This window comes from Notolepis coatsorum (assembly GCF_963971535.1).
Source record: "Notolepis coatsorum genome assembly, chromosome: 6".
NCBI classification, from domain to species: Eukaryota; Metazoa; Chordata; class Actinopteri; order Aulopiformes; family Paralepididae; genus Notolepis; species Notolepis coatsorum.
Window position 1 is genome coordinate 150,978,519 of NC_140170.1, and position 17,057 is coordinate 150,995,575.

At 42.9% G+C, this 17,057-nt stretch overlaps 1 protein-coding gene across 1 annotated transcript in view; it reads left to right on the forward strand.

The window, feature by feature from the left end:
* The first annotated feature begins 358 nt into the window (after positions 1-358).
* Positions 359-17,057, forward strand: part of LOC311230361 (MAP kinase-activated protein kinase 2-like) — a 65,720-nt gene continuing 49,021 nt past the window's right edge. The window contains 1 exon segment of the mRNA XM_084316630.1: positions 359-1,145. Coding sequence (XP_084172756.1) covers positions 846-1,145 — 300 coding nt within the window. The 5' untranslated portion in view covers positions 359-845.

Genomic DNA, 17,057 nt, shown 5'->3' on the forward strand with positions numbered 1-17,057 from the left:
CGCCTGGCGGAGATTTGCTCTCTACTGAGCGCACTCTTCTAGACTTGGAACTCTTTCTACTGGTGTCTATAAACCATGCAGTACAGTGTTAGCTATTAAATCTGCTTAGAATCACTCCTCCTCTGCTCTTTAAATCATTGCTCTACAGCCTCTCTATGTGTATCTTCATATGAATGTCCACATAAATAATCTGTCTCCAGGTTTGATGTTGAGGTAAACTGAGGTAGATTCACTTGCGTCTGCGCTGCTCCTTTAAGAGACAGCTGGCCAGTTGAGAAATAAGGTTTTTATAGAGGAGGGTGGCGCTTATGCACGCGCTTGGTGTGCCTGACCATATGCAAGCAAAGGACATTGGAAAGTGACGAATCCTGACCAAAGACCGTATAGAATCTAGATCAACGGGAACTGAAGTCACTCGGCGGTTCTCCCTTTAGTCACGTATATGATCCAATGAAGACATGCTTGATTGGAATAGGCCCACCAGTACCTTGGTTGTTTTGTTCTGTTTGAATATGCTGAAATATTAATTTGGAGCTCAACAAATTGTGACGTTCATAGTTTAATTATTATACGGTCATTCAGTAATTTATTTTATGTTAACTAGGGGAAAAAAAAGTCTAAATAACTGGATGTTCTTTCATTGTATTTTCACGTTAGAAAGTAGTTGCTGTTTGAAGCCATTGCATTGCATTGCGAAGAGTGTCCTAGGACCGCTAGACAAGCGCGCAACAGCGCTGCCGGCCAAGGATTAATTTGGTTGGGAGTCGGGACGCTTCACTTGGTGAATTACTCATCAACCCCTTTATTCTGGCGGAACTCTTAACGGGCGCATCGCCGGTGTGACCATGCTACAAAATGGAACGGACAAGGAGAAACCTTTGGAAGCGCCTAAAGCTGAACCGGAGACAGACTCCCCGGTACTGCCTGAAACACAGCCCGCTCTGACCGTCAAAGGCAGCGCAGCGGCCGGAGAGGACAGCGAGTCGCCACACTTCCCCATGCCGCCCGTCTACCCCAAGCTGGAGATCAAGCGCAGCGCAGTGACGGACGATTATAAGATCTCCAGTCAGGTGCTGGGCTTTGGGATCAACGGGAAAGTTCTTGGGTGCTTCAATAAGAAGACTGGGGAGAAGTGCGCACTGAAGGTAGGTCTATAGCCAAGTCTACACACTGAAGGTAGGGAGGTCTACAGCCTACACTGTAAGAAAAAAAGCTGCAAGAAAACGGTAAATGTCTGGCATCAATGGTTGCCAAATACTTACTGTCAAATTACAGTAAAATCAAATACATTTACAGATTACAACCTTTATTTAATGGTTAATATTTAGATAAAAGATAATTTACTGTATCTTTATGGCATTTACACTTAAAGTAGAAAAACAAAAGTAATCTGTAAAATAATACAGTGAATTTCCCCTGAAAAAACATAAATGTTTTACAGTGTAGTCTACACACTGAGGGTCTATAGCCAAGTCTACACACTGAGGGTAGGTCTATAGCCATTGAAGTCTACACACTGAAGGTAGGTCTATAGCCAAGTCTACACACTGAGGGTAGGTCTACAGCCTAGTATACAAACGGAAGATAGGTCTATAGCCAAGTCTACACACTGAAGGTAGGTCTATAGCCAAGTCTACACACTGAAGGTAGGTCTATAGCCAAGTCTACACACTGAAGGTAGGTCTATAGCCAAGTCTACACACTGATGGTAGGTCTATAGCCAAGTCTACACACTGAAGGTAGGTCTATAGCCAAGTCTACACACTGAAGGTAGGCCAAGTCTACACACTGATGGTAGGTCTATAGCCATTGAAGTCTACACACTGAAGGTAGGTCTATACTATATAGCCAAGTCTACACTGAGGGTAGGTATACAGCCTAGTCTACACACTGAAGGTAGGTTTATAGCCTAGTCTCTACACTCTGAAGGTATAGTCTATACAGCCTAGTCTTAACACTGAAGGTATGTCTATATCCTATAGTCTACACATAGGTCTATATATAGCCCATTCCACACCCTGAAGGATAGGTCTATACAGCCTAGTCTACACACTGAAGGTAGGTTTATAGCCTAGTCTACACCCTGAAGGTACAGGCTTTTGTCCCATTCGGCGCCTCATAGCCTAGGCCCTATAGCCTAGTCTACACCCGGGAGTGTGTCTGTCATACATATGCTGATTAGAGGTTCTGCAGCCCTTCTGTTATGTTAAGGCTCTTAGAGACTTGATTGACAGAGTGAATTCAACTTCACAGGTGTCTCTCTCTCTCTCCCTCCATCTCTCTCTCTTTCTCTCTCAACTTGTGGGATTGTCTTCTAGTGATACCGTAATAGTTCACTACTAATGTTAGGTGGAGACCTGCATGGTGTAATAATCAGTCTGGTAATCAAGAGCAAGAGAATAGTTGAGTCAGATCAAGGAGTCCAACACTAGAACAAGTCAATGACACAACAATGGGCAAATGTTTTAATATTGTTAATTAATGATCTACTAAAATTCACAAGCCATATACATGTATTTTCAGCTCAGAATGTTTATAGTCAAAGCAGCATGAAACACCAGTGCAGGAAAAATGAAGTTTGGTTTATACATAGGCTATTGATGCTCATGGTCTGATGGTAACAGGTGACCAACATAATGAGAGGCAGGCCTACTACACTTGATATAACTACTACACATGATATAACTAATACACTTGATATAACTACTACACATGATATAACTACTACACTTGATATAACTACTACACATGATATAACTACTACACATGATATAACTACTACACATGATATAACTACTACACATGATATAACTACTACACTTGATATAACTACTATACTTTACTTGATATAACTACTACACATGGTATAACTACTACACATGATATAACTAATACACTTGATATAACTATATACTTGATATAACTACTAAACATGATATAACTACTATACTTGATATACCTACTACTATACTTGATATATTAACTACTACACTTGATATACCTACTACTATACTTGATATAACTACTACACTTGATATACCTACTACTATACTTGATATAACTACTACACTTGATATACCTACTACTATACTTGATATAACTACTATACTTGATATAACTTCCCATGTTCTGGATGATCTCTCTTTCTGTCTCTCACATGCACACGCTGCATGCATGCACATGGTGTACAGGAGCGCTCAGCACGTACAGTATAACATGTACATATGTGTAGATCTAGGCTGTAAGCAAATACCTGCTGAACGTGATCTATTATATGACCTACATGGTGGTGCCTGGCGCTCTGGCACTGCCCCATATGCAGCATGCCTACTGCTCACCAGACACCCTGCCACATACTGAGACCATACCCAGACACCCTGCCAGTCTGCCACATACTGAGACCCTACCCAGACACCCTGCCACACACTGAGAGACCCTACCCAGACACCCTGCCACATACTGAGACCATACCTACCCAGACACCCTGCCACATACTGAGACCCTACCCAGACACCCTGCCACATACTGAGACCATACCTACCCAGACACCCTGCCACATACTGAGACCCTACCCAGACACCCTGCCACACACTGAGACCCTACCCAGACACCCTGCCACACACTGAGACCCTACCCAGACACCCTGCCACACACTGAGACCCTACCCAGACACCCTGCCACATACTGAGACCCTACCCAGACACCCTGCCACACACTGAGACCCTACCCAGACACCCTGCCACACACTGAGACCCTACCCAGACACCCTGCCACACACTGAGACCATACCTACCCAGACACCCTGCCACATACTGAGACCCTACCCAGACACCCTGCCACATACTGAGACCATACCTACCCAGACACCCTGCCACATACTGAGACCCTACCCAGACACCCTGCCACACACTGAGACCCTACCCAGACACCCTGCCACACACTGAGACCCTACCCAGACACCCTGCCACACACTGAGACCCTACCCAGACACCCTGCCACACACTGAGACCCTACCCAGACACCCTGCCACACACTGAGACCCTACCCAGACACCCTGCCACATACTGAGACCCTACCCAGACACCCTGCCACACACTGAGACCCTACCCAGACACCCTGCCACACACTGAGACCCTACCCAGACACCCTGCCACACACTGAGACCATACCTACCCAGACACCCTGCCACATACTGAGACCCTACCCAGACACCCTGCCACATACTGAGACCATACCTACCCAGACACCCTGCCACACACTGAGACCCTACGCCAGACGCGTGTATCCTTTCCGCGACGGAATTCGGTTTTCGGGTTCCTCTGATTGGCCGCGACCCCCACGTGACCCGCCCCCCTATCCACCGCTCTGCCGCTGCCGTGCGCGGCAGAGTGAGCGGCCACGGACTCGCTCGCTTGCTCAATTTATACGCATGGAAGTATTGACTGAATGAATGAATGAATGAATGAATGAATGAATGAATGAATGAATGAAAACTTTATTTAACAGATTGCAGAATGGGTACAATACAGTACGGCTCAATACACACAATTGTTAAGGGGATGCAGACCTGAGAAAGACGTTTGTCTTGTTTACATCAGGGTCCCCCATTTTCAATTCATATAGAACGACTACGCCGTAACAAATCATTAAAAAAATATACAGTTAACTGGAATATGTTGTGCCTTTACACATATGTTGGATTATGTAATTGGTTTGTCATGACAAACAAATAAAAAAATCGCGATTTACCAGCTGGCTACAACAACACACAGTGACTGCATGTAGTCACTGTGTGTTGATGTTGTAGCCACTTCCTCAGAGGCAGGAGAGAGGCTGAAAACCCGCAGTTCTTGCCCGACTGATGGGAGCCGAATCCCCGCATCCGATTTGTCTGATGAATACCCCCAAAACATGGAGGTCCCGAATGCATGGAAGTATTGATTGCGCCGTAAAAAAATCATTAAAAAAGGATACCGTTAACTGGAATATGTTGTGCCTTTACACATATGTTGGATTATGTAATTGGTTTGTCATGACAAACAAATAAAATATCGCATCGCCGGCTGTCTCTGGCTTGCTCCAGCGGACACCAGAGCTCAGCCCGCGGCGAGAGCTCTGGCTCTGACTACATGCAGTCACTGTGTGTTGTTGTAGCCAGCGGGTAAATCGCGATTTTTTTATTTGTTTGTCATGACAAACCAATTACATAATCCAACATATGTGTAAAGGCACAACATATTCCAGTTAACGGTATATTTTTTTAATGATTTGTTACGGCGTAGTCGTTCTATATGAATTGAAAATGGGGAACCCTGATGTAAACAAGACAAACGTCTTTCTCAGGTCTGCATCCCCTTAACAATTGTGTGTATTGAGCCATACTGTATTGTACCCATTCTGCAATCTGTTAAATAAAGTTTTTTTTTCATTCATTCATTCATTCATTCATTCAGTCAATACTTCCATGCGTATAAATTGAGGAAGCGAGCGAGTCCGCGGCCGCTCACTCTCCCGCGCGCGGCAGCGGCAGAGCGGTGGATAGGGGGGCGGGTCACGTGGGGGTCGCGGCCAATCAGAGGAACCCGGAAACCGAATTCCGTTGCGGAAAGGATACACGGTACCCAGACACCCTGCCACATACTGAGACCATACCCAGACACCCTGCCACATACTGAGACCCTACCCAGGCACCCTGCCATATACTACGGGCTGACCTTCGAAGCTTTTTTTGGCAATCGAAGCTTCGGGGCCGAGCTTCGATTTTAATTCGAAATTATTATTTTTTTTTTTTTTTTAATGATTTTTTTTTTATCTTATGTTGTGGGACTTGTACAGCACTTTGGTAAACTTCGTTGTTTTTAAATGTGCTCTATAAATAAAGTGGATTGGATTAATGAATTAAGTAGCCCCTTTCGTGACTGTGACGCAGCCAACAAGGTTTCACTCGGCTGTGTGATTTAATTCAAGGTGGATCGCTGTTGTCGTTTGAACAACTTCAGATTTCATGGGAACTACCAATCCCCCAAATCAAGAATGTTTAAGATGAATGAAGTAAGATTTTGATTATTTGAAATATGGCCTGTGTAGACTAAACTATGCACAGAATTATGTCAGTCTACAAGGTCCGGATTCTACATGGTCCGGCAATGTAGACCTTGTAGACTCCACTACAGACCAATTATCAGTGAATGTTCATGCATTTTTAAGAAGGGCTACTTCCACAAAAAAACAAAGAACTCACCAAAACATCTCAGTAGCACCTTATCTAAATGTTCTATTTCATATATGGAGATTCATATTTATTTATGTATTGCATGCATTTCTACATTTTATTTCCTATTTTGTTTATTCATCCCAGTATCTTTCTTTCTTATGTGTGGAATTCTACAAGGCATGTAGGTGTATATGTGTTTGAGGATGATATCCTTCAAACAGGCAATAGTGATGATATAATTTGGGCAGTGCTGAGCTGGGTTACTTTCCTCCAGTGTATTTGTCCCCCGGCCCCACCCAATGGCCCCATGCACACACACACACACACACACACACACACACACACACACACACACACACACACACACACACACACACACACACACACACACACACACACACACACACACACACACACACACACACACAAATATATATATATTTTTTTTAAACTTCGATTTTCTTTTATGTTCGAAGCTTGTGCCATCGAACGAAGCTTCGAAGTATTTAAGACAGCCCTAACTGAGACCCTACCCAGACACCCTGCCACATACTGAGACCCTACCCAGACACCCTGCCATATACTCAGACCCTACCCAGACACTGTTATTTAAAATAAATAAATCATGTGTACTATATAATATATATATTTACTTTTTAATTGCATGAAACATTATGAAGTATTCTCTTATGCCGCTTTTCCACTACATGGTACCACTACCTACTCGACTCGACTCTCTTTTGCTTTTTGAACATCTTGGTAGCTGTATTTAAAGTGACGTCACACAAGGAGGTAAATAGCCAACAGTATTTGACTCCGGGTCTGCAGCTGGACCCTACTCGAGAAGCCTGATGCATGAAGCAATATATAAACGAACAGCCAATAAATATGAAGTTATCTTTGAACCTCTGTTGTCAAGCCTCGTCAATATACTCCCCCCCCCCCCCCCCCCCCCTTCCCCACTAATGGAACTGGTGTTGTGGAGTCACTTCGCTGTGAGCGTTTCCACGGTTAGCGGCTAACGTAGTTAGCTTAGCTAGCGGCTAACTTAGTTACTCCGTCTCTGTCTCTGGGTGTGTGTGTGCGTGCATGTATGTTTTTTTGCGCATCCCCTGAACCGAACAATACACACATGCCCCAAACCGTGGAGGTCATACAGAACGGTGTACGGTTTGAATGCATACCGTTCCACCCCTAACTGTGACCCTACCCAGACATCCTGCCGTATACTGGGACGTGTGATGAGAGAGATGGATGACACTGTATTCTTGGAACCGTGGAAAGTTGGACGTGTCTACACACACACACACACACACACACACACACACACACACACACACACACACACACACACACTGGTCATGGAGCTGTCACCTGTTACCACCAGACCAAACACAGATATTTACTAGCTTACAGTAATCCAGCTGGATCATGCAGGCAGCGATGGTATCAAACCCAAAGAAAGACAAGGAGGGAGGAGAGGAACCAGGGAGATTACGGAGTTAGAGAATGAGAACAGAAGGAGTTAGAGAATGAGAACAGACTGAAGGAGTTGGAGAATGAGAACAGAATGAGAACAGACTGAAGGAGTTGGAGAATGAGAACAGAATGAGAACAGAAGGAGTTAGAGAATGAGAACAGACTGAAGGAGTTGGAGAATGAGAACAGACTGAAGGAGTTGGAGAATGAGAACAGACTGAAGGAGTTGGAGAATGAGAACAGACTGAAGGAGGTAGAGAATGAGAACAGAATGAGAACAGACTGAAGGAGGTAGAGAATAAGAACAGACTGAAGGAGGTAGAGAATGAGAACAGAATGAGAACAGACTGAAGGAGGTAGAGAATGAGAACAGACTGAAGGAGGTAGAGAATGAGAACAGACTGAAGGAGGTAGAGAATGAGAACAGAATGAGAACAGACTGAAGGAGTTAGAGAATGAGAACAGAATGAGCACAGAGGCCACAATATATATATATATATATATATATATATATATATATATATATATATATATATATATATATATATATATATATATATATATATATATATATATATACACTTACCTGGTAGCAACAACAACCTGGTAGAAACAAAAGCCAACACAAGATCAATCCACACAACAGTTGGTAAACAATGGCAACCCCACTCCACTCTGGTCACTGGCAATTGACAGAATGAGGCGCCCAGACGTGTGTGTGCTGTCAGGTATTTGTCCACCCGTCCCTCTCGAGTTGATTGCCATCAGCTGTCATTCATTAGGCAATCAGCACTCTTCAGTGTAGGGACGGGCGGCACCTGACAGGAAGAGAAAAAGAGACAGCATTAGCTATCATGCACACACACACACACATCACATACAAAACATAACACATTTACATATACTAACCTGATGTTCAGATGGTGTCATAAATACAGCAATAATGGTAATGACCAACCCACGTACCCATGTACGTCACAAGGAGGTAGAGAATGAGAACAGACTGAAGGAGGTAGAGAATGAGAACAGACTGAAGGAGGTAGAGAATGAGAACAGACTGAAGGAGGTAGAGAATGAGAACAGAATGAAGGAGGTAGAGAATGAGAACAGAATGAATGAGGTAGAGAATGAGAACAGAATGAAGGAGGTAGAGAATGAGAACAGACTGAAGGAGGTAGAGAATGAGAACAGACTGAAGGAGGTAGAGAAGGAGAACAGAATGAGAACAGACTGAAGGAGGTAGAGAATGAGAACAGACTGAAGGAGGTAGAGAATGAGAACAGACTGAAGGAGGTAGAGAAGGAGAACAGAATGAGAACAGACTGAAGGAGGTAGAGAAGGAGAACAGAATGAGAACAGACTGAAGGAGGTAGAGAATGAGAACAGACTGAAGGAGGTAGAGAATGAGAACAGACTGAAGGAGGTAGAGAAGGAGAACAGAATGAGAACAGACTGAAGGAGGTAGAGAAGGAGAACAGAATGAGAACAGACTGAAGGAGGTAGATAATGAGAACAGACTGAAGGAGGTAGAGAATGAGAACAGACTGAAGGAGGTAGAGAATGAGAACAGAATGAAGGAGGTCGAGAATGAGAACAGACTGAAGGAGGTAGAGAATGAGAACAGACTGAAGGAGGTAGAGAATGAGAACAGACTGAAGGAGGTAGAGAATGAGAACAGACTGAAGGAGGTAGAGAATGAGAACAGAATGAAGGAGGTAGAGAATGAGAACAGACTGAAGGAGGTAGAGAATGAGAACAGACTGAAGGAGGTAGAGAATGAGAACAGACTGAAGGAGGTAGAGAATGAGAACAGACTGAAGGAGGTAGAGAATGAGAACAGAATGAAGGAGGTAGAGAATGAGAACAGACTGAAGGAGGTAGAGAATGAGAACAGAATGAAGGAGGTAGAGAATGAGAACAGACTGAAGGAGGTAGAGAATGAGAACAGACTGAAGGAGGTAGAGAAGGAGAACAGAATGAGAACAGACTGAAGGAGGTAGAGAATGAGAACAGACTGAAGGAGGTAGAGAATGAGAACAGACTGAAGGAGGTAGAGAAGGAGAACAGAATGAGAACAGACTGAAGGAGGTAGAGAAGGAGAACAGAATGAGAACAGACTGAAGGGGGTAGAGAATGAGAACAGACTGAAGGAGGTAGAGAAGGAGAACAGAATGAGAACAGACTGAAGGAGGTAGAGAAGGAGAACAGAATGAGAACAGACTGAAGGAGGTAGAGAAGGAGAACAGAATGAGAACAGACTGAAGGAGGTAGATAATGAGAACAGACTGAAGGAGGTAGAGAATGAGAACAGAATGAAGGAGGTAGAGAATGAGAACAGACTGAAGGAGGTAGAGAATGAGAACAGACTGAAGGAGGTAGAGAATGAGAACAGACTGAAGGAGGTAGAGAATGAGAACAGACTGAAGGAGGTAGAGAATGAGAACAGAATGAAGGAGGTAGAGAATGAGAACAGACTGAAGGAGGTAGAGAATGAGAACAGACTGAAGGAGGTAGAGAATGAGAACAGACTGAAGGAGGTAGAGAATGAGAACAGACTGAAGGAGGTAGAGAATGAGAACAGACTGAAGGAGGTAGAGAATGAGAACAGACTGAAGGAGGTAGAGAATGAGAACAGAATGAGAACAGACTGAAGGAGGTAGAGAATGAGAACAGACTGAAGGAGGTAGAGAAGGAGAACAGAATGAGAACAGACTGAAGGAGGTAGAGAATGAGAACAGACTGAAGGAGGTAGAGAATGAGAACAGAATGAGAACAGACTGGAGGAGGTAGAGAATGAGAACAGACTGAAGGAGGTAGAGAATGAGAACAGACTGAAGGAGGTAGAGAATGAGAACAGACTGAAGGAGGTAGAGAATGAGAACAGAATGAAGGAGGTAGAGAATGAGAACAGACTGAAGGAGGTAGAGAATGAGAACAGACTGAGAACAGACTGAAGGAGGTCGAGAATGAGAACAGAATGAGAACAGACTGAAGGAGGTAGAGAATGAGAACAGACTGAAGGAGGTAGAGAAGGAGAACAGAATAAGAACAGACTGAAGGAGGTAAAGAATGAGAACAGAATGAGAACAGACTGAAGGAGGTAGAGAATGAGAACAGACTGAAGGAGGTAGAGAAGGAGAACAATAATAATAATAATAATGGATTGGATTTTATATAGCGCTCTTCTCTGACTCAGAGCGCTTCACAGAGTCCATTATTCGTTCATACACAGTCATACCGGTGGTGGTAAGCTACAATTGCAGCCAGAGCTGCCCTGAGGCAGACTCACGGAAGCGTGGCGAATAATCATCGCCTACGGCCCCTCCGACCACCACCAACATTCATTCACATGCATACACATTCATACGAGGCAAGTAGGTTAAGTGTCTTGCCCAAGGACACAACGGCAATGGGATGGACATGGGCTTGAGCGGGATTCGAACCACCAACCCTTCGATCATTGGACGCCCCGCTCTACCCCTGAGCCATAGCCGCCCCACAAATGAACAGAATGAACAGAATGAGAACAGACTGAAGAAGGTAGAGAATGAGAACAGACTGAAGGAGGTAGAGAAGGAGAACAGAATGAGAACAGACTGAAGGAGGTAGAGAAGGAGAACAGAATGAGAACAGACTGAAGGAGGTAGAGAAGGAGAACAGAATGAGAACAAACTGAAGGAGGTAGAGAATGAGAACAGACTGAAGGAGGTAGATAATGAGAACAGACTGAAGGAGGTAGATAATGAGAACAGACTGAAGGAGGTAGAGAATGAGAACAGACTGAAGGAGGTAGAGAATGAGAACAGACTGAAGGAGGTAGAGAAGGAGAACAGACTGAAGGAGGTAGAGAATGAGAACAGACTGAAGGAGGTAGAGAATGAGAACAGACTGAGAACAGACTGAAGGAGGTAGAGAATGAGAACAGACTGAAGGAGGTAGAGAATGAGAACAGAATGAGAACAGACTGAAGGAGGTAGAGAATGAGAACAGACTGAAGGAGGTAGAGAATGAGAACAGACTGACACCATCATGGCAGAAAGAGTGTGATATAAGCTACACTGTTGTCATGTATAGAGGAGAGCAGAGAGCTGCCAGATCAACTTCACCAGCTCTGCATTCAAATGTTATCATATTTGAGAGAGTGGATGAGAATTATTATTATCATTATTATTATTTTTGAATTGATATATTCTAGTGTTGCCAAATGTAGCTAACTGATATGAAGTGCAGATAGTATCAATCTGTTTTATAAATGGATATAGTGGAGCGGAGTATTAAATACTGTACATCCTCTATTACAATTCTCTCTGTTGGAGCCTATAGAAAAATCTATTGACTGATACAATTTTGATCGAGTTGGGATTTGTTTAGATTCAGCCACATAACATGTTGACAACACAGGAATGGCTTCACTGTTTGTTCATGTTCTCCATGTCAGAGAGCTGGGGTGATGGGTCGGGGTGACGACACTTGTGCCATTACTATGGAACTACTACTGTCTCAGCACTCGCTGGGGACAAAGGGACAAAAGCCCCTCTACTCTCTGAGGAACCTGTTTAAGGGGCTTGTTTGACGATAGAAGACAAGTATGTCTGTGGGGAAAGGGGACACCTCCCACACTATGCTGAATATATTATAGTATAACTATATTGATCTGTCAAAAGCTTTTGATACAGTCGATCACCTTTACTCTTAAAAAATGTTCTGCTATTGGTTTTGGATAGAAATGCATGTGATTGGTTCCAAGATTATCTATCAGGGAGATATCAGTGTGTAAAGTCAGGTTATGCCCAATCAAAACTTTTATTAATGACTAAATTCTAGGTCCTGTCCTCTTCACTATTTATATGAATGATATTGTGTCTTCGCTGAATGGTTGTCAAGCCCAGATACTGATTGATTGATTGAAAAGTTTAACAGATTGCAGAATGGGTACAGTACAGTAGTACAGCTCAATACAATTGTTAAGGGGATGCAGACCAGAGAAAGACTTTCGTCTTGTTTACATCAGGGTCCCCCATTTTCAATTCATCATAACATATATGACAGTCATACATGACATACAGATAGACAGTACTGCTACATCTATACATTTATGACATATCAGATTTGCAAATACAGTACTGTTTGTGATACAAAAAGTGTCCAGAAAAAGAGTGTATATACATTTGACGTAGAAACTGTACATTGGAGGAGGTGGGGTTGGTGGGTGGGGGCTGTACATTGGAGGGGGGGGGGTTGGGGTGGGGGGGGGGACACTGTACACTGTACATTGGAATACTGACAAAGCCATACTTGGTAATTTACTGTACAACTGGGTTAAGACATTTGTAGGGGCCAGTTTCGAATTGCAGTCTCCCGTAGGTGTTCTTTGAGAGTGTTTTTGAAAGTGGGTAGTGATTCACATTCCTTTACAGCTTTGGGTAGGGCGTTCCACATTGATGTGGCATAATTTGCGAAACGTTTTTAGTCCCTTGTTTGAGCCGAATCTGGGTTTAACATGATTTGTGGAGCTCCCTCTGGTGTTGTGATCGTGGTATTCACTGACCTTTGGGAAGTATTTTGACATGTACATGGGTACCTTGGTCGCGTAGTGTATCTTGTAGACCAGGCCCATTGCAAGTTGCTGTACTCTGTTGTGTATTGTATTGCTGACTCTGTACAATTGGCCATTGAGAGCTTACAACTGTCCTTTATTACCCTCCAGGAAGCTCTTATTAAACTTAAATTGGTTCTTAGTGCTTGTAAAACTAAATGTATGCTGTTTTCTAAGCCAGAAACAATGAATAATGATGGTTTACACATATCTACCATAAGTGGTTCTAGCATTGAGAGAGTCACTGAATATAAATATCTTGATGTGTGGCTTGATTTTGAATTTACATTTGAATTCCATGTGGACAACCTTGCCTCAAAGTTGCAACAGGAAATTGGCTTCCTATACAGAAACAGAACTAGCTTTCATTTGATTAGTAGGAAGAGAGTTGTCGAAGCAGTTTTCTTATCATTCCTGGACTATGGTGATGTAATTTATAGACATGCTGTGGCCTCAACCCTTAAATTCTTGGACTCACTCTGCCCTCAGATTAATCACTAATGATAGATGTAAGCACATCTATAACCACATATATCTATAACAGCATAATCTGTAACCACACTCATCACTGTGTCCTTTAGGAGAAGGTTGGTTGGTCCTCTCTGATGGAGAGGCACAGCAAACACTGGTATTTGTTAATTTTTAAGGCCCTTATATTGGTAAGCTACCTCCTTATACTACATAATTTTGGTACCTATGGAACCCGTTAGTGATTGGCTGGTCCAGTTTGCTCGGAACAGGGCATGTCTGCATTTTGCTATGATGCCCCTCTAGCTCATGGAATGAACTCCAACAGTCCTTAAAGCTTGAGATTCTCCCCTCTGTTGCAGAGTTTAAAACCTTGATTGCCAACCTTTGTCAATCAAGTTGTACGTGTTTTAATTGATTGTTATCCTTACTTGTCTTACTGTTATGATTTTATATTCTCTGTGATTTTATATGCTTCTTTTGCTTAACTCTGTGTACACTCGACGTGACTGTAAATGAGGGCAACCTCAGTTGCTTTTCGAGTTTAAATAAAGGTTTGAAATGAAATATACACAAAGTGTGATACACAGAAGAACTCTTGGTGATTGTTTGTTTTTATCAGACTGTAATCTGGATCGTACCAGAGCCAGCAGCATCTCTACATTATGATTAAATAAACTCCACAGTTGCCTAGCAGTGTCATATAATCCCTCCTGTTACACTATTATAACACTATTGACACTCCTGATAATTGCAAAGGTTTTTAATTGCACAGAAAATAGGCAGGAGAGAGGGGGAAGCGATGGTGGAGAATGTAAGACGGCTGCTTGATGAGAGTTGTCCGGCTCAGTTGCTTTTTAATGAAGCTAAATGTAATGGATGGCCTTACTGTAGGTTTAATGGGTGGCACAGAGAGGTAATCCACTCTGCAGGCAGCCTGGGGGGAAACCATCCTTTTAATCAAATTCAATTTCAGCCAACAGGGTTCCCTCGTCTGACTGCGAGACCAACCTGGGAAAACCCAACATTCCATGACAAAACTCCTGAGCTGACTACCCCTTAGCTGTTAATTCCATTAGAACCTCATATTCCCCAAGTGAATGTTTCATTCCGGTAGATCCATGGCAGAGTGCCTTCCTTCAGCCTGGCCACTGGCCAGTCCTGAACAGCAGCAAGCTACAGCTCCTTATGGAGGCTAACATTCATAATAATAATAATAATAAATCAAATTTATATAGCGCCTTTCATAGAACCCAAGGTCGCTTTACAATCAGGACAAAAAATAGGGCAAGGAAAGTAGGGGGGGAGGGGGAAGAGGGGATGAGGGAAAGTAGGGGATAATGGACCTAATTTAATCTAAAACTAACTGATGGGGAAAGCCTTGGTGAAGAGGTGTGTTTTTAGAGCGGATTTGAAGGTGTCCAGGGTTGGGGCGTTGCGGATTTCGGGGGGGAGAGAGTTCCAGAGGGTAGGGGACGCCAACCCCAAAAGTCCGTAACCTGGTGCGAGGGATGGAGAGGAGACCTAGATCAGAGGATCGTAGGTTCCGGGATGGAGTGTACTGGTGGAGGAGATCAGACAGGTACCGGGGGGCGAGGGCATGGAGGGATTTGTAGGTGAGGAGCAGGAGTTTGAAGGTGATGCGGAACCTGACAAGGTTCCTGTCCAGCTGGTTTTACGTGTTTTCTCTGTTCAGTTTCTGACCTGACTGTGGTTATTCCCTTGGCATATTGGCCAGGTGGCCTATCTGGGTTTCCTTTTTACACTTTTTTACACTGTAAAAAAAAAAAAATCACAGGAAATTCACTGTATTATTTTACAGATTACCTTTGTTTTTCTACTTTAAGTGTAAATAATACCATATAAAAACAGTAAATTACCTTTTATCAAAATATTAACCATTAAATAAAGGTTGTAATCTGTAAATGTATTTAATTTTACTGTAATTTGACAGTAAGTATTTGGAAACCGTTGCTGCCAGACATTTACCGTTTTCTTGCAGCTTTTTTTCTTACAGTGTAGGATGCACTAGTACCACTTCTTCATTGATGATACGGGGGGGGGGGGGTTGTGATATCCAGAGAGATATAGCTATAGAAAATCACATGTTCAAGGAACCATTTATATATACATGATTCATGTTCTCAACTATTTCATAAAATATTTGTGATGAGTCTGACTTAATAGTATATTCCCTTTTTTTCATTAATATAGACCAAAAAAAGTATATCTTAACGATATGTAACCCATTTTGGAAACACAAGCGAGGTGTAACATCCTATGTAAAACTAAATAAAAGGCAGAAAGTCAAGTTGTTTTGATTTGACATGTTACATCTGACGCCTAGTGTTTGATTATAGTACAGGGGAAATTCTCTCGTTCTGATGCCCTACTTTAGCCTGGTATTGGCCCAATATCTCAGACTAGTAATCTGTGCAGTATAATATATCATATCGGTGCATAATCTGTGCTATGCTACTATGTCTATATTACTATCTACTATATACTATGCTACTACATACTACTCTGCTAATATGTCTATACTACTACAGTATGCACTCAGAGTGAAGTGCTCAAGTTCAGCACTGCTAGACAAACAATACCACGTACCTTTAGCCACCAGAGGTGTACCCTTCCTGCTGACTTGTTGTACAAGCTTTGGATAAAAGCATCAGCTAAATGAGCTCTGATGGTAAGAGGAGGTAGTGGTAGACTCTACTAGACTGTGGAAACTCAGAGTAGGCCTCACGTCAACCTTGCTCCCCGCCATCTCAGTGCTTCGTGCATGCTATCCCTTACAGAACCTATCCCTTACAGAACCTATCCCTTATAGAACCTATCCCTTACAGAACCTATCCTTACAGAACCTATCCTTACAGAACCTATCCCTTATAGAACCTATCCTTACAGAACCTATCCTTACAGAACCTATCCCCTACAGAACCTATCCCTCTTACAGAACCTATCCTTACAGAACCTATCCTTACAGAACCTATCCCCTACAGAACCTATCCCTCTTACAGAATCTATCCACAGAACCTATCCCTTACAGAACCTATACCCTACAGAACCTATCCTTACCGAACCTATCCTTACAGAACATATCCCTTACAGAACCTATCCCCTACAGCAGGGCTATTCAACTGGCGGCCCGCGGGCCAGATCCGGCCCGCGGGATGATTCTAACCGGCCCGCCAAAGATTACATGATAATAAAAAAATAAATTTTTTTTTTTTTTTTTTAATATTTTTTATTTTATTATTTTTTACTTTTTTCTTTTCATGTCAACGTTAACACGCA